Genomic DNA, 17,338 nt, shown 5'->3' with positions numbered 1-17,338 from the left:
AACACAGGTGACAAACAACGATGAGCAAAGGCAATAGCCATTATGAACAGATGGACAAAGTATAAAAACATGACAGTATGGAATGCCCGAGTCGAAAACGAGTTATTTAAGAAAGAAAGAAAACAAGAGGGCCTTTGTTATCTAGCAAGTGTTTGTTGTGGAGCTGGAAGGCTATACAAGGATTTCAGCTGCCTGCTAATGAGCTTACTGTTATGCATAGCCAGTTGAAGTTCCAAATCATCAGACCACCATTGCTCTAAACCGTGAGCCTCCGAAAACTTCTGGTTTCCCTTTGACATCACAAACAGCTTTGCTGCTACTTGACCATTTGTTGGACGCACATTCTCCTTGTTAGCATTGTTTACTTCTGCTCCATCATGCTCAGTATAAGAACAGCAGATGTAGTCACTGTTATTTACATACAAATGTGGAACCCATTTTCCCAAACCCATACCAGGATTCTTCAAACCCGAAAAATTTGGCATCCAATTCTTCAATCCAAAACCAGAAGTCCTATCCCCTTCTTCACTGCTGACCTGAGCTCCACTTCTCAAAGGGAGCATTGACTTAAATCTCTTCCAAGCAAATCCTGCTTTCTCTCCGATATTTCTGAAGCTCATTGCTAGCGAAACAGAAGGCGGATTGAACAAATGAGTTTCCACATACATCCCTTCTTTGGCTAATGCCTTTCCCACTTGGAGAGCAAATCCAGCCCCCAATGAGTGTCCCGCAATACAAACATTACTACTTCCATACCTTTCAGCAACTGATTTCAAAGCCTCCATAGCTGCTTTGAACCTAACAGAACCCTTTAAGCTCTCCCAAGCAAGAAAACGAAGGTCGTCTTCAATATCCCTTCGCATAGTTGGGCCTTTGAGCAATGTTCCTCTAAGCGCTAAAACCGCCTTTGGTGCACCACTTGGTCTGATAAGTACAAAGTCAGCAAGTGCTGCAGACCGATCCCATTCCAAAATTGCCCCAAATATGGATCCATCTCTTTCATCGATTAAGGTTTGCGATAGTTTATACTTAAAAGGTATCCACCACTTAGGAGCTAGAGCATTTGTTTCATCTCTATTCTCTTGTCTATCGAGTTCAAGCAAATATATTGCTTGTATGAAGCATGCAATCACAGTTCGTTTATAATTCCCGTCCTTCCTGCATGAAAAGAAAGAATTTACTAATATTAGTGGGATATGTTTTTTCATCCCCTATATTCCATGAAAGTTGTGCCATTGTCATATTGGGGAGACAAACATGAAACAAGCATAAGAAGCTTAACCCAGAACCAGTTCTGCCTAAATTTGAAACAAAGCTAGCATTTGATTCAATGATTCTAAATCCAGATCACTAAATTTACAATGTCAAAAGCATTCTTTGTATAATTCTAGATAGAATGGTATGCCAAAACAACCAAGCAAACACAATAAGATACAAATTAGAGACTTATATGACCCAAAAAATAATAATAATAGAGGCTTAACTATAATTGGAATTTGAGCTTACTAAAATGGAACTAACTTTTCATAAGTAATCCATATCATCATAGAATAATAACCTTCCATATCAAAGACTAGTAGAATGGAATGAGATCACCCCCCAAAATTCATAAATCTAGGAGCCCATAATTTAAGGAAAGTCCCACAAAAATGCAGCGAAATTTGATACCAAGTTTCTCGGCTGATCCTAGTTGAAATGATCTGAGATCTAAGATGCATTTCCCTAATTTATTAACTCTTTAATAAAAGCTCAAAACATAGACTGACAAAAACTCTCAGACAAAAAATAAAAATAAAAATCCAAGCATGGCTTTCCAAATTTTCAAATATTTAATATGAAACCCATTCTGATAATGTTTTTTAAGCAACAATTAAACACATTTCACAGAATTTCTTAAAGACAGAGAAACCTCCTCTGCCACTAGGCCCTTCAAAAATGTGAAACTCTCTAAAGGGCAGAGCTTTGTAACATATTGGCCATTCACTGTAATCCAAGAACGAAGACAATTAAACGTTACAAAAATTATAAAAGAAATGAAATGGGTACTGACCAACTAGAGTTTATAAGGTCCCTCCAATTCGGAGCAGTCAAATTTCGAGGTCCAGATACATGAAAAGCGTACGGATGAGGAGCGTCCTCTGCTGCCACAATCTCCTTGGCTATCTCCTCTGCACCACCTTGGGCCATTAATAATGCACCGACACCACCAGCACCGCCACCGCCTCTTTCTTCAGTTTCTTCCTCCCTTTGTTTTGGGTTTCTTTCCATGAGAGAGAGAGAGAGAGAGGGCTGAGTGGGGTTATGGAAAAGGAAAGGTTTTGGGTTTTCAACTTGTGAAGTCTTCTGCTTTGGTATCTGATTCGCTCAAGTCCTTGAGATATCTCTCCTTCTCCTTTTAATTTAATTTAATTTAATGCTTCGAAACGCCTGGTTTTTTGTAGGGCTCCAACGGTCATATTACTGGCCATGTTGACGGGCTCAGTCTGAAATGACCATAACACCCCTGCTCAAATTATTTTTTGCTAACATTTGTTTTCAATTTCAAAGAAAAAGTTCAAACTATTGCTGATGACATTTCTCAAATGGAGAACGAAACAAACATACATCATGGCCATTATTTTAATTTTAAGAACTTTATATAATTTAGATACAAGTAAAACACCAAATTAATTATTGGCGTGAATCTAAAAAAGCATTTCTTAGAGGGCAATGAATCCTGAGGTTATTTTGGTAATTTAGTGAGATTTAGCATCAGAATGCAAATTGGATTATGTTATGTTGGTGGGGACCGTGGGATTAACGAAAGTCAGAGGTTATACAGTAGGATATCCTTAGTTAGGATCATTCTTTAACGGTGATCCTTTGTTAGATAATGGGGCCCATGTACTGTTTGTGGGGGCCACGGAGATATTATTGGTTTGCTTAATCTGGAAGTTCAAACTTCAAATATTCAGGATGTAACAACAAACATTGACCTGAGTTTGGTTTAATTGGAAATTCAAATAATCAGTAGAATCCAAATTTATGTGATTCAATTAAATTTATAGAAATTGATTTAATTTAATCTCCTTTTCAATTAGTTAGGGGTGGGAAAAAATAATTGAAAAAGCAATTCAAATTCGGTAGTCACAATTTACGATTAAAATTTGTTGGGTTTTTTTACACTAAAAAAGGTATAATCTTATACCGAACTAACGAAATTGCAATTTACGGTCCAGCCTCCGCTAATTGGTTTAGTCTCTTTACATAAACTAAGAGCATCTAGCCGACTTGCTATACCCAGCTCCTTATCCATTTTGGCGACAAGAAGGGAAAATCGCAACTACAGTAAGTTCACTAGTTGGCTTTTCGTTGAAAAAACACACTTTTAGGAAATAGAGAACATTGTAAGAGGAACAATTTTTAAGTAGTTTGATGTAATAGCTTTTTTGCTTTTTTAGCTCAAATTTGGCTAAATTTTAGAGACAATCTTGGAAATACTCTCAAGTTTGTTTTTGTTTTTGTTTTTTTTATCAAAGGTAGTCGTTGTTTGTTATTATATATATATCATCCCACACCTATAACATCCCTTTAATACAACAAACTAAAATTCATTACTCACTCTAATTCAAGGATGCAGTCTTTCTCTACTTGTCTCCTTTTCTAGCATTAAGTTCCCCAAACTATTTTGTGATTTGCATCATATAAATCCCTTTGATAGCCATGGGAGTTTCACTAAAACACCCAAAATGGGAGTTGAAATTATAAAAAAACCCAAGCACTATTTAAACATATAAACACACCCAAAACCCATCATTACACACACTCAAAACCCATTTATAAACACACCCAAAAAGTTGACTTTGGGGTTGATTTTGGGTGTGTTTATATGTTTAAATAGTGCTTGGGTTTTTTTATAAATACATGTTTAGGATTGAGGTTTATTTATAAATTTGTATTTTATTTTTCAATATGTAAAAGCATGTTTTTTTCCCCTTAGGAGAAAAAGAAAAAGCAAAAAAACAGAGGCATGTTTAAGTGCAATATATGTGGAGGAGCTTTTTCCCGCATTTCTTTTGGCCCACATAAGTTGAGGTCGGCGTAATGCAACAGAAATTCGAAGGCCAACTGAATTATAGCCTCAAAGAAAGGCCATGGAAAAGGAACCTTCTAAACTCACAAATTTCATAAAAATATGGCCCTGAATGTAACTGCTGCTTCTCTCTACCCGAACCCTTCTCCATTTCCTTCTCCTTCTTCAATTCCTCCTCCTCCTCCATTTCTAAACCCAAAACGCAAACCCCACATCAGGTCCAATACTACTTCTAGAACTTCTGCTCAGTCAGACAGAGTTGAGAGTTGGGTTAAAGACGAAGAACCTCCTGCTTCTCTCTCCGGTCAGTATAGTATGAATGTTCTTTTACCCTTTTGTTATAATCAGTAGACCTGATTGAGTGTCCAATTTAATCAGTTTAGTTAGCTTAAAGGGATAAGATTAACTACCTCTGAGGCCCTTCTAAACAATCTAATCTAAGCTTTTTCACTGTCTGCTATATAACGATGCGATTCGACATTAGCAAGCAATTAGAGGAAAAGCAAGGACTTTAGAGTGACACTAAGACTCTTTGCAGTGCTTTTTATGTCACGGTCTTAACCATCTTTCGTAGTTCTGGTTTCCATGACCTTTTGTTCTGTTCCCTTTTGAAAAGCAGTAGATTTTATTTTGGATTTGGTTTGATGCAAGAAGCTCAGCTTAAATATAAGAGTATATTGGCTTCACTTTAAACACTTGTCATATGCATTTTTCTTTACAGGATCTTCGTCATCTGCTCGCACACAGCTGAATCTTCTGGAGCAACTTACCTCTACAAGCTCATCAGTTGATGGTGGTATGTGATTTCTGTCCACATTTTGAAACAGACATATCGTATGTTGCTCACAGAAAATGAAGAAAGAGAATGCTAAGAATTACATGTTTGATTGCTAGGTTATGAGAGTGATGGTAGCTCCCGGAAACTTACAATCCGTGACCAGCTAGCGCAGTTGGTTGGGGACAGAGACGGTGATTTCAGCATTCCACTTGGCAAAAAATTTAAAAAGGTGTTTGCCAAAGAATTAACCGTCTCGCAGAAGAGAAACATCAAAAGACAGGCTTACTTAAACGAAGTATCTAAGAGGAATGATTCAGTTTTCTTTGCCACCATTGGAGCATTTGTACTTGTTCCACCTCTTGTAATATTAGGAATTGCTATATTAACAGGTTATGTACAGCTTTTCCCTTGACATTTATAATACTAAAATAGAACACAGAAATTAAGTTATATGAATTTGGAGATGCAGTGCTTCAAATACTTCATTTTTTTCTTTTTGTTTAATTTTCATAAATTTTGTGAAGATTAAGTATTTTCTGCATCAGTCTGCCAATCTCATGCTTTTTACTTGATATTAAGGTGTCTTGACCCCTTGATATAATTGGAAATATCCGTAATGCATCCTTTTTTTTATACAAGCTATATTGGGGGAGGGGAAATCGAACCTAGGATCTCAGGTGCAAGGGTAAATATTCTTAGCCACTTGAGCTACAAACCTCTTGTAGTAAGGCATCCTTTTTAAGAGCTCAGAATGTCATCTGCTATAGTCATTGCATCTACAGATTGTACTTCAGCAACTGCCCCTGAAAACGAAACCCATTTTGACATTCAAACAGGCTTGAGGCAGACTTTATACTTGGGTTGGGTGTGAAAGCTATTTAGAGATTTCTTAATTAAGGCTTAAGTTTCTTAATGAATAGGTAAACAATTGTCCTGCAGTTTAAGAAATGACACCAACTTCTTGAAATTGCATTCTTCACTCACTTTGTAAACATATACAATCTGCTTAATTGTTACTCATACAATCTGCTTAATTGTAAACACTTACAAACTTCAAACGACAATTTGTGTTTCAAAATAACTTAGAAATATATTACCAAAAACCATCACTATTTTATTAGAAGAAATCCACATCCCAACATTCAATGCTTCACCAGCTATAAACACCAACTGTTCCTAGTGAAAAAGTTTAAGAAGAAAAAGCTTAAAACCAAAGCTTTTGGTGATTTTCCATATAGTAAAGGAGAAAAAGAAAAAAAAGAACAAAGAAAAGAGGAATTCCATGTTAGTTAAAACTTAAAACCAGCCATTTGGTGATTTGCCTTCTTAACAAGAATCTGTCACTAATTCCTTTTGCTTTTCTGGTGGCAAAACCACTTGATCTATTGTGGGCCTTACTGGCTCACTACCCAAAATCACTCCTTGCTTTCGTATATACACCCATTTGTCTTGGAATAGGTAGAAGAAGGCAATGAAACAGAACTCAGCAGTGAAAATTATGGTCCAAAGCCTTATGCCTTTTGATGTCTTCTCATGGTAGGCTTGTAAACCTGTATATACGTTGAGGATCCCAAGCAGGGAAACTGCAGTTCCAAGTATCCAATGCACAGAAAACCATATGCTTCTTCCCTTGGATCCCCTGCAGAGCATTAAAAAAAGATGTAGTCTGCTCATAATTGAAATCATTTTCACCTTTTCTTCTCCACCCTAAACCCTCTACCCTACAAAAGTTCAATAAAAAGAAACATATTGAAAGAGAAAACAATACAAGTATTGAACCATTCTATATAATATCTTAACTTAGGCTTCATTTACAGTAAAATATTCTGTACTTTTGCTCTTTTAAACAACCACCAGTTCATACTGAAAAAAAAAACAAAAAACATTGATTTGGTGAAGACTTTTAGTAGTTTACCTCTGTGGCCTCACAAACCCAATCAGGGCTTGCAACCATATTAGACCATACAGGCCTACCCCAACCCTTTGGTGTTTATTGTTGAAGGAGTTGTTGAAGTTTCTGAAGGACATTACTGCTCCTGCTGTTGCAAGAAGTACGGAGAGCAGCTGTTGAACATAATAAACTAATCAGACATGAAACTCATGTGGTAATTAATTGAATCAAAATCCAGTACATATATTTAGTTTGTGTTGTGTGTATGATGTGATTTGAGATTAGGTAAATGCAGCACCTAACACTATAATTATGTTCCACACACACACATGTGCCAAGTCTCAAATAAAATAATCAGAAAGCTATGAATCTCCATGGACCAGAAATCTATGATCATACTCATCTCTTGCCCTCTAAGCATTAATGATAATCTTCTTTAAAAGAAAAGGAAAATTTTGATTGGTTATCAGGAAACTGTGTGCTACTTAAACAATTTGCCAATCAGAAATCATTTTGCTTTAATTTCCCTTCACCATCTTTGGAAGTAAGAGTGGGGCATCTGATCCTTATAAACAAACTTTATAACATAAACAATGTTTTTTTTTTAATAAACACTGTAGTTAGTCTTTTTTCCAGTGATGGAAATTCAAAACCATGAAGAAAAAAAATACATCTCTCTTTGTTAATCTAGATTATGGAAGAGCATGATAATATAACAGAACATAGAAGAACTTGCCTCTGATAAGCCATGAACATAGAAGAGAATTCTGAGCCTTCTTCCACATTCCACTCTGTGTGACATTCTAATGGCAAGTATTCCTAGAGGCATCAAGAACCCCATTGAAGCCCAAAGAAGAAACCCATGGAGTGTGATTTCAAACAATAGTTTGTGGCTTATCTGCTGTAAAATCATGCACCAAAATCTAGTTAGCACTTAGCATCATCAATATAATACAGAAAGTTTTGAACGAAATACCTCATGAATATTGTTGTCCTTGTGACTGCTTACACCTTTTGTGTGTTCTTGAGATGAGCTGACGAGTGGTGAAACAAGAAGAAGAAGAACACTTGCATGAATGCAGAAGAAACCCAATTTCTGAAGAAAATGCATCTTGCTTTCTTTATGAAAATGAAGCACAAACCAACTTAATGAGATGTTGAAAAGCTTTGTATGCTGGTGAAGCCTCAGTTGCAGACAATAAGGTTTAGTGCATCACAGCACTTGATTGCCTTGCCACCCTCTCCTCCCCACACACACTACAGAATTGGCAGCTTATGCACTCTCTCTCTCTCTGCCACAGACAAATTACCCCACTTCAAAAAAAAAAAACCTGATATGTGAAGATGGAAGGGAGCAAGTTGAAGAAAGAAGCTTAAAAGCTGTAAGATAAATTCCTCCCTTCTGTTTCTTTCGGTTTAAAGAAGGCAAAGTGGGATTCTTTAATGTATTAAGGATGGGAATTGCATGGATGTTGATGGTCTCAGTGAGAAAACATGAGTAAGAAAAGAAAGTGGAGGATAATTGGCATGAAGTGATATTTCAACCTTGTGGGGTTCACTTTGACAGGCTTTTTGGTTGATGGAAAAGAAGAATGTGGAATTTCAGAGCAAAAAGAATGTCAGGTTTTCAATGTTCAAAGAAAATTGCATTGTGGGTTTACTACTTAAACATTATCTTCTGCTTCCCACTAACCATTGTGCAGTATTGTATGCTTGAACAGAAAATATTGCACCAACCCATTGTAGAAAAACCCACAATCTTACAAATAAAACATTAAAAAGTTTGAATTTCTGTTGTTTTAGGATTAATATAACCTTGATTTACAATAGAAATCTCAAGGAAGAGAGAGAGTCTTGGAACAAGAGAGAATTTTATTTTGACCATCCTCTTTGTGGGGTTTTTTTTCCTGTAATATCACCACTCCAGACCAATCCAAGCTGTTAAAATTATACATGGCACAATGGGTCATATCTCATCTCAGTATAGCTGGTGGACCAAAGACAGAGTAGCTCATGCAACCTTTTTGTTGTTGTGGGAAATCTAATCTTGATTGCATAAAAAAAGCTGAATGTGGTCCTCTCCTTTTCAAATACTGCACTTGATTGATTCCTTTGAATTCATCATTAACATTTGTAACTTATACTTGTTGTTGCATGTTTGACAAAGAGAGCTTATCTTTTCTTCTTTTTTTTTTTTTTTTTTTTAACCACTAATTTTCGGTGCAAAAAGAGAAAGAACCTTAATCTGTTCTGCTTGTGATCCACACACCTAATTAGAATCACTCTAAACCAGAAAAGAGTTTCTGCTTTATGTTTCCGTGGGCTGGAAACTACAGTATAATATAAATTATATTATTATTTATCTTTTTAGAACTCCTATACAGTTCTGGATGAAGCTGATGATAGCATGACAATAGTAGAAACTTGTCTTATGATATTAGGCTCTCCTAGTGGTCAAATATGCTAGTAATAGCAACTAAAACTATCTGTAATTATAAGAAACTTTGGGCTTTATCAAGCCAAGAGCTTTGTTTATGAATGACTTTTGGATAAAAGAATTTCTAGTTGGATGATTCATCATATGATTATTATGTACACCCCCAATGAGTAAATCAATGAAGAGACTAGAAGAGGTTAAGTTCTATATTATAAAATTAGCTCATGCGATGGCTAGTTGTAAGAAGTGAAGTAGCGACCGTCCTTTAAGAAATTTGTGGATTTAAGATATTGAGACTAAATATGATATTACCCGTTGTCGAATTTAGTCTGATAATAAAGTTAACAATAGCGCTACAGGCACCAACTACAATTCATAGGCTCTGGATTAAGGTTGTCATGCGATAGACTTCTTAATGAGTTGAACTCTGTCAAATTACCATCTATAAATGACAGGTCCCATTGAAAGACCTTGAGTAAAGTCGTCTAGAGTAGAACATCTAACCCGTGACTTTCTTGGTTAGTTATTTTGTTTACGTATGTATAGCATCTTAAGAGTATGTATGTTTCTTCACGGTTCAGTTTACACATCACACTCTAGAATTTATTGCATAACTGGATCTTTTATTGCTAGGATGTCAAAACCCTTAAACAGGCTTATCGGTAAGAAGCACCATGATGAGAAATATGCTGTTCTATTATTACCCACATACTGAAAGAAGTCTTATGTCTTCTGGATTCATCACAATGTCACATGAACCACTCATAAAAGTTCCATATGTTGTTGACATGTCACATTTGATTTTAACAACCTTGTCATCTTACAATCATGTCATGACCTTGAAAGAGAGAATGCTAATTAATGTTTTAAGCAATAATTAATAGCTTATTTAGTTAAAAAGTAGCATCAAAGATGAGACCCCCTTGGAATCTATATGAGGAATGTGCCAAAGATCATTAATGAAATGGATATACCAATCCATTCTCAGCTAAGCATTGTGTTTGAAGCATAATCGAGTAGTCTCTTAAGAAGCTACCCAAAAAATAATAATAATAATAAAATAGTCGCTTAGGAAGATTCCTTGATTGGAGCTCTTAACAACCTCCAACTTAGTAAATTTTGAACGTGATCGTAGCACTGTTGTATGGCATTACTAATTTATATGATATAATATGGACCGATGACATATTATTTTAATATTAAATTGATAAAAGATATGTTATAATATAAGTAGATTTCTAACATCACGTGATAGTGTTATGATCATACCGAAATACCACCAATTTTCAGTTTTTATTTTTATTTTTTTGGTGAATAAAAGTTTAGGAGGAAATTGACTACTGTCATCATCAGGGCCAGGGTAGACCCACAACCTCGAGCCGGAAGACGGAACTCGAACACTCAATGCAAAGACCTTACCAACTGAACCAACCCTTGTAATCACCAATTTTCGGTTTTTGAATCATGAGTTCGTGTTTTTTGGGCTGTGGAGATACGGCCCATTAGAGTAACTAACTTGTTACCTCCAAATTCATTGGGCTTTTCAGTGTTTTTGTCGGTCGAATTTTTTTAATTTATCATATTTCGCTCAATTTCCAGTCCCGCTTGTCAATTTCACAGATTGAGTTCGGGAACTCATCTCAGACGAGAATCTAGTGATTATATGCTCATAAGTGAGCAAAGATTGTAACTTTTGATTAATCAGAAATGGCCAACGTCTCGGTTGCCGCGGAGTGGCAGCTCCTCTACAACCGGTACTACCGGAAGCCCGAAATCTACCGAATGAGCTGGAAGCACGTGGAGCTCAACCGCAACAAGGTCGCCTGCGCTCCCTTCGGCGGCCCCATCGCCGTCATCCGAGACGATTCAAAGATCGTCCAACTCGGCGGTGAATCGGCGCAACGCAAGCTCCGAATCTTCAGTTCCTCGGGCCATCTCCTCGGCGAGACCATCTGGAAACACCCGGGCGGCCGATTAATCGGCATGGCCTGGACCGACGACCAAACCTTAGTCTGCCTCGTCCAGGACGGCACCGTTTTCCGCTACACCATCCACGCCGAGCTCCTCGAGCCGAGCATCTCCATGGGCCAAGAGTGCTTCGAGCGAAACGTCGTGGACTGCGTCTTCTGGGGAAACGGCCTCGTTTGCATCACCGAAACGAATCAGCTGTTTTGCATTTCCGATTTCAAGAACCCGAACCCGGTTAAATTGGCCGACCCGGAGATCGAGGACCCTCCGCTTTGTATGGCGGTGATCGAGCCTCAGTACACGATGTCCGGGAATGTGGAGGTTCTGCTTGGGATTGGAGACGCTTGCGTCTTGGCTGTGGAAGAAGATGGCGTTCAGCAGCTAGGGCTTGAGGTGTTGCGTGGACCAATTCAAAAGATGGCGGTTTCGAGAGATGGACAGTGGCTTGCTTCGTTCACGCACGATGGTCGATTGTTGGTCATGACTTCGAATTTGAACGAAATCCTAATTGAGCAGGAATGTGAGGTCAGATTATTCAGTTTTCAATTAGCTTCTATGTGTGATTTTAATTGGTTGTATGTCTTATTCAATTTGAATTTCACGGCATGAATTTGATGTGTGTCATTAAGAATGAACAACTCGCATTTTGAAGCACCCTTATAGTTTATGTATGTTTCTCAATAAAGATTGCTTATTTATTTTTATGTCCGTTATGGCACTACATCATATTGTAATGTGCATATTTGTATTGTGTGTGTCACAGTCAGCTCTTCCTCCGGAACAGTTAGCGTGGTGTGGAATGGACACAGTGTTGCTCTATTGGGATGATATTCTTTTGATGATGGGTCCTAGAGGAGATCCCGTTCGCTACTTTTATGATGAACCGATAATTCTTATTCCTGAGTGCGACGGAGTAAGGATACTATCTAACTCAAGCATGGAGTTTCTACAACGGGTGCCTGATTCCACTGAATCCATCTTCAAGATTGGAAGTACGTCACCTGCGGCATTGTTGTATGATGCTTTGGATCATTTTGACAGACAAAGTGCCAAGGTAGGTTACTCTTTTTTTGTTTCTTAATCAAACAGAAATAGATAACCTCCACTAGATTATCGAAACGAAGTGCAAACTTGAATTACCTATGGGCATCTGTAGTAATCCCTGCGACATAACAAAAGAAAGTCAAGAAGAAATTATTGAAACACCCCAGCTTTTTATACCTGCAAAACTCATGAGTTAAACGACAAAGTTAATTTCATGTTTCACCAGGCAGATGAGAATTTGCGACTAATACGCCCATCCTTGCCGGAGGCTGTTGAAGCATGTATTGATGCTGCTGGCCATGAATTTGATGTTCTACGTCAACGGACGCTCCTAAGAGCTGCAAGCTATGGCCAAGCCTTTTGCAGGTTTGTCTGGCTTAATATTGCTGTAGAATTTGAACTCACCAGTGTTAAGTTGTTAGCATTTTTCGTTATCAATTCTTTAACCTCTTTAACCTTCCTTTATCTGCCCCCGCCAGGAGTGGTTTGGGGAAAGTAGGGTTTCCAAGTTTGAGTCAGGCGACGGTGCTGATATTTTAGTTAGCATTCCATGCCTGAATAATGTTGAGCTCTTGCTGATAATTGCTTTGTTGTGGATATTGTGCTTCCTTGTTATCTGGTTGTATTAAAACCTGAAACCTAGTTACAATAACTGAAAGGGACTTTTGCTACCGTTTTGTATCCTGGTGCATATGAAAATGCATACAATTGGGGAGATCGAACTTTTATGTGAATATGAGTGGAGAAACATATATAAGTTATTCCTACATTTTCCCTTTTGTATTCCAGAGTATTACAAGTAGTTTGGATTTATGGCTTTGTTGAGTTTGTGTTTGTTAAATATGAAGCCCATTTGGCACAAGAAGATTTCTATAATCTTCTTTTCCCCATACTTCAATCTCATTTGATGTCCCCAGAGGATAAGAGTTGTTAACCATTTCGAACATTTCATCGACTGGACTTTGATATATATTTTTGTTGCAGTATCTTTAATTCCTATTAATTGTCCAAATTCTTGTTCATTGCATACTAACTACATAGTTCTTAGTTTCCATGGTCTTGAAAGAACATTCTTTCTGATTTCTGCTCTCGGTAATGATATCCAGTTGGCTTTGGCAGCAATTTTCAACGGGATCATATTCAAGAGATGTGTAAAACTTTGCGAGTTTTGAATGCTGTGCGGCATCCTGACGTTGGAATGCCTCTTAGTATTCAACAATACAAGGTTTTTGAAGCTGACTTTTCTCATTTTCCAACTTGCTAAATATGCATGCTATTTTCGTTACATAATATTGAATAAGGTTATTGCTTTCAGTTGCTTACGCCATCTGTTCTGATTGGTCGTTTGATCAATTCCTACAAGCACTTTCTTGCACTACGGGTATCAGAGTACCTTGGAATGAATCAAGTAAGTCTATTTATTGCTAGTGTTTACATCATTGGTGATTGTTTTGCTCCTTTTTCACTGGGTTCTTGCTACTGTGCCTTTGATCCACAAATCAGACTACCTTAACTGAATTTGATAGGAGGATGCCGTTAAGGCGGGAAGCGGGAAAAATTATTTTTTTTTTAAAGTGATACTATTTGTACTATGCATGCTAGTTCTTAGACTAAATACTAGCTTACTTAAGAAGATCTATATACTTTCTGCTTTCCATTTTGAATGTAGAATTAATCCACTTATATGATATCTGAACTTATCTCTTCTCTTATTGGCTTTGTGTAGGAGATGGTGATTATGCACTGGGCATGTTCGAAGATTTCAGCTTCCTTAGCAATTTCTGATGCCACTCTTCTTGAGATCTTACTTGATAAGGTTGATTGGTTATCTTCATTTGTTACTGTGTTGTGTTTTCTCATTCTATTTCGTGCAACCAACCCATCTTTTAGGATTTTTCTTTTTTTATATATTTTCAGTTGAAACTATGCAAAGGAATATCCTATGCAGCAGTTGCTGCACATGCAGATAAGAATGGCCGCCGGAAGTTAGCTGCTATGCTTGTTGAACATGAACCACGCTCCTCCAAACAGGTTCTTTTTTATAAAATTGTAAAATAAAGAAGAATACAAAGATATTATTAGCTTTTTTCCTTATCTTTTAGCCACACAAAAAAAAAAAATAAATAGATAAAAATGACGTCACATTATGAAAAAGCAAAATAAGTCCATTATATTTCATACTGATTCTTTTACTTCAGGTTCCTCTCTTGTTGAGCATAGGAGAAGAAGATACAGCTTTAATGAAGGCAATTGAAAGTGGTGATACAGACCTTGTTTATCTTGTTCTCTTTCATATCTGGCAAAAGGTAATACATCTAGAAAACTCAACATGTATTCCAGTGTGTCTGTTACAAGTTTCCTTATAGCTATAATATTCATCTTTAACAATCAAAAATCTCCATTTGATGCAGAGACAACCATTGGAGTTCTTTGGAATGATACAAGCTAGAGCACTGGCACGTGATTTGTTTATAATTTATGCACGGTAGGCATAGACACACTAATCTGAAATATTTTCATCTTTTCATTTCATGAGGTGGGCATCCTGAGGAAAGTAAGCCACAGGAAAGTGATCTATATATTGCATGCATAACAAGCAGTTTGGTGTCTGTTTCAGGTGCTATAAGCATGAATTCTTGAAGGACTTTTTCCTATCAACTGGACAACTTCAAGTAGGTTTCAGTTGGCTTTTGGTTGTACATGTATACATATGATATAGACAATAGACATGCATTTTTCTAGAGGAAGACAAAAGACATACATAATGCACATTAGATACATACTTACTTTGAAACTTACATAGTGTGCTTTATAAAGAAAGAAACCATAAGTTGGTCACATACATTCCATTATCTAGACGTAGAAAATTTTAGTCTTCATAAGTAAAGCTTTAAGTATCAGATTTGCGCCAGTCATCCCATGATAAAATTTTAAAGTATGGAGAGGAGTGTAAGGTCAAGTCAAGTCTTTTGGTCCTTGGAGCAACCATTCCCTTGTGCTTCCTCTCTTATGTCATGACTTTTGTTTCACACTAGTGTTGAGCTAATAGAAATGCCTGTTCTTTTAAATCTTCCAGAAATTTGGAGGGACAAGTAATTTGGTATTCAAATTCTTTTACTATCAAGGTGTAATCCCATGTTCGAGTTGCTACCCTTTGAACAAAATGTGTTGTAACCAATTGTCCAATGTCTGATGTAACACTTCATGAATATTAACATCTCTTATGGAGCATTCACTATAAATATAAAATTTGTATTTTGTAGGAGGTGGCTTTCCTTTTGTGGAAAGAATCTTGGGAGCTTGGAAAAAATCCAATGGCAAGCAGAGGATCTCCCCTTCATGGTCCACGCATAAAAATAATTGAGAAGGCCCAAAATCTTTTCTTAGAAACGAAGGAATATACCTTTGAGGCGAAGGCTGCTGAAGAGCATGCGAAGTTGTTGAGGTTGGATTTGAGTTTATCTGCGGTATTAGTGAACTATTGAATTTCTAGTGCATGCCATTCATTGCATTAACTAGGCTGCAAGGGATAGCATGTTATTGTAGTTTACACAAGTATATTGTAATAATTAACTCCAAGTTACAACTACCTATTAATGGTAGATTAGTGTTTGACGCTATTGTATATGCAAGACTAGATGTTTTCTTTTTTCTTTAGTCATTGATTTGTGTGTATAAGATGTAAAATCTCATAACTTGATTTTTGTTTTATTTTGTTTTTTAAAATGTACTGTTTTTCTGATTACATTGTGTTTCGACAGAATGCAGCATGACTTAGAAGTGTCAACAAAGCAGGCCATTTTTGTTGATTCCAGTATCAGTGATACAATTCGAACATGTATTGTTCTGGGAAATCATCGAGCTGCAATGAAAGTGAAAACAGAATTCAAGGTTTGTGAGACTGAAGCTTGTGCCGCCTTCCAAGTCTTTTTCCTCGTCCCTCATTCCTTTTCTGATTTTATCGAAGTAAAAGCTTTGAGTTATTTTTCATGTTTGATGCAAAATAAAACAGTTGGCATGTTCTTTGATTGTTTACAAGCTCTTATTTTTTTCGCATTGACTGCAGTATAGACCTTGACTGCTTCATTGTGAAATCGTCTCAGGTTTCTGAGAAGAGATGGTATTGGCTAAAAGTTTTTGCTTTGGCTACAATCAGAGATTGGGATGTCTTGGAGAAGTTCTCAAAGGAAAAGAGACCACCAATTGGTAAGGCGTTCATTTAATTAAAGCAATCACATTTTTGTTGCTGAGAGAAGGGAGGAGGGATAATAAGCAACATTCAAAATCTACTTTTGCCTTATTTTCCTCCCTTTTTGGGGACATTCCATAGAAGGCTGCCAGCCATGCTAAGTTACCCTTTTATCTTTCGTATGATAGGTTACAGACCATTTGTGGAGGCATGTGTCGAAGCAGATGAAAAAGGAGAAGCGTTGAAATATATCCCAAAACTCACAGATCCTCGAGAAAGAGCAGAGGTAATGTAAAACCTTAGCCCTGCAATTTAGCGTTCGCTTTCATACTGTGCTACATCTCTTTGATTAAGCCCATCTTTAATATTTGGACAGTCCTACGCTCGGATTGGCATGGCCAAGGAAGCTGCTGATGCTGCCTCCCAGGCAAAGGATGGTGAATTGCTTGGTCGACTAAAATTGACTTTTTCACAAAATGCTGCGGCTTCATCAATTTTTGATACTCTTAGGGACCGGTTATCTTTTCAAGGCGTTTCATAGTTTTCCTGCCTCCATCCTATCCTTTTTTCCTTTAAATCTTTTTTTTCAACTGTGCGTATCATGTTCATTTTTCTTTACATTGTACATGGCAGGATGAATGTAAAGGCAGATGAGTTTTTTTTTTTCATATTTGATGTATTGTGAGCATTGTTGAAGTTCATGTATGCATGAGCATAGTTTAGTTTGCTGCTGTGTAAATCATTCTGCAAAACGAAGGTATCTTGGTGGTTGCTGCGTAAATTATTCTGAAAAATAAGAATAATGCTTGTGATTTTGTACTTGTTTGGGCAAAAGCACCATGCCACTGCTCATCTGAAATTTTTTTTTTTTTGTGGGTGTGTATGTGGGTCTTTTTGGTCGTTTCTGCCGATATTTCCCCCACTATTTGTGGTCTCTCAGGACACACATAATTTGTGAC

General features: G+C 37.1%; 4 protein-coding genes across 7 annotated transcripts; 2 read left to right on the top strand and 2 right to left on the bottom strand.

Annotated features, from left to right (window-relative positions):
- Nucleotides 1–21: 21 nt before the first annotated feature.
- LOC103328918 (GDSL esterase/lipase At4g10955-like) lies at nucleotides 22–2,396 on the bottom strand. Its single transcript, XM_089050615.1, has 2 exons — nucleotides 2,051–2,396; nucleotides 22–1,158 (listed from the first exon to the last, which is right to left on the bottom strand). The coding sequence occupies exons 1-2, from the start codon at nucleotides 2,266–2,268 to the stop codon at nucleotides 138–140; spliced, it is 1,239 nt and encodes a 412-aa protein (XP_088906741.1). The 5' UTR covers nucleotides 2,269–2,396; the 3' UTR covers nucleotides 22–137.
- A 1,692-nt stretch (nucleotides 2,397–4,088) lies between these two features.
- Nucleotides 4,089–5,306, top strand: LOC103328919 (myosin-G heavy chain-like protein). The gene is made up of 3 exons (XM_008231340.3): nucleotides 4,089–4,376; nucleotides 4,794–4,868; nucleotides 4,967–5,306. The coding sequence occupies exons 1-3, from the start codon at nucleotides 4,175–4,177 to the stop codon at nucleotides 5,260–5,262; spliced, it is 573 nt and encodes a 190-aa protein (XP_008229562.2). The 5' UTR covers nucleotides 4,089–4,174; the 3' UTR covers nucleotides 5,263–5,306.
- A 637-nt stretch (nucleotides 5,307–5,943) lies between these two features.
- Nucleotides 5,944–8,440, bottom strand: LOC103328921 (cytochrome b561 domain-containing protein At2g30890). Of its 3 annotated transcripts, none has more exons than XM_008231342.3 (4): nucleotides 7,718–8,406; nucleotides 7,478–7,639; nucleotides 6,766–6,914; nucleotides 5,944–6,489 (listed from the first exon to the last, which is right to left on the bottom strand). In XM_008231342.3, exons 1-4 carry the CDS (start codon nucleotides 7,850–7,852, stop codon nucleotides 6,177–6,179), a joined length of 759 nt encoding a protein of 252 aa, XP_008229564.2. In that variant the 5' UTR covers nucleotides 7,853–8,406; the 3' UTR covers nucleotides 5,944–6,176. The 3 variants fall into 3 exon arrangements, with proteins under 3 accessions (XP_008229564.2, XP_008229563.2, XP_088907230.1); XM_008231341.2 differs by having other exon boundaries at nucleotides 7,478–7,642; nucleotides 7,718–8,395; XM_089051104.1 differs by having other exon boundaries at nucleotides 6,136–6,571; nucleotides 7,478–7,642; nucleotides 7,718–8,440.
- A 2,317-nt stretch (nucleotides 8,441–10,757) lies between these two features.
- Nucleotides 10,758–17,198, top strand: VCL1 (vacuoleless1 (VCL1)). 2 transcript variants are annotated; one of them, XM_089050605.1, is made up of 15 exons: nucleotides 10,765–11,671; nucleotides 11,910–12,200; nucleotides 12,417–12,556; nucleotides 13,310–13,415; nucleotides 13,506–13,598; nucleotides 13,917–14,006; nucleotides 14,108–14,221; nucleotides 14,389–14,496; nucleotides 14,602–14,675; nucleotides 14,808–14,862; nucleotides 15,454–15,635; nucleotides 15,952–16,081; nucleotides 16,294–16,396; nucleotides 16,568–16,665; nucleotides 16,756–17,198. In XM_089050605.1, exons 1-15 carry the CDS (start codon nucleotides 10,886–10,888, stop codon nucleotides 16,918–16,920), a joined length of 2,535 nt encoding a protein of 844 aa, XP_088906731.1. In that variant the 5' UTR covers nucleotides 10,765–10,885; the 3' UTR covers nucleotides 16,921–17,198. The 2 variants fall into 2 exon arrangements, with proteins under 2 accessions (XP_088906732.1, XP_088906731.1); XM_089050606.1 differs by lacking the exons at nucleotides 16,568–16,665; nucleotides 16,756–17,198 and having other exon boundaries at nucleotides 10,758–11,671; nucleotides 16,257–16,396.
- Nucleotides 17,199–17,338: the final 140 nt, after the last annotated feature.

The sequence above is a fragment of the Prunus mume genome, linkage group LG4 (genome assembly GCF_029339155.1).
Source record: "Prunus mume cultivar Tortuosa linkage group LG4, ASM2933915v1, whole genome shotgun sequence".
NCBI classification, from domain to species: Eukaryota; Viridiplantae; Streptophyta; class Magnoliopsida; order Rosales; family Rosaceae; genus Prunus; species Prunus mume.
Note: the sequence above shows the minus strand (reverse complement) of the source record. Positions and strands in the feature narration are given on the sequence as shown.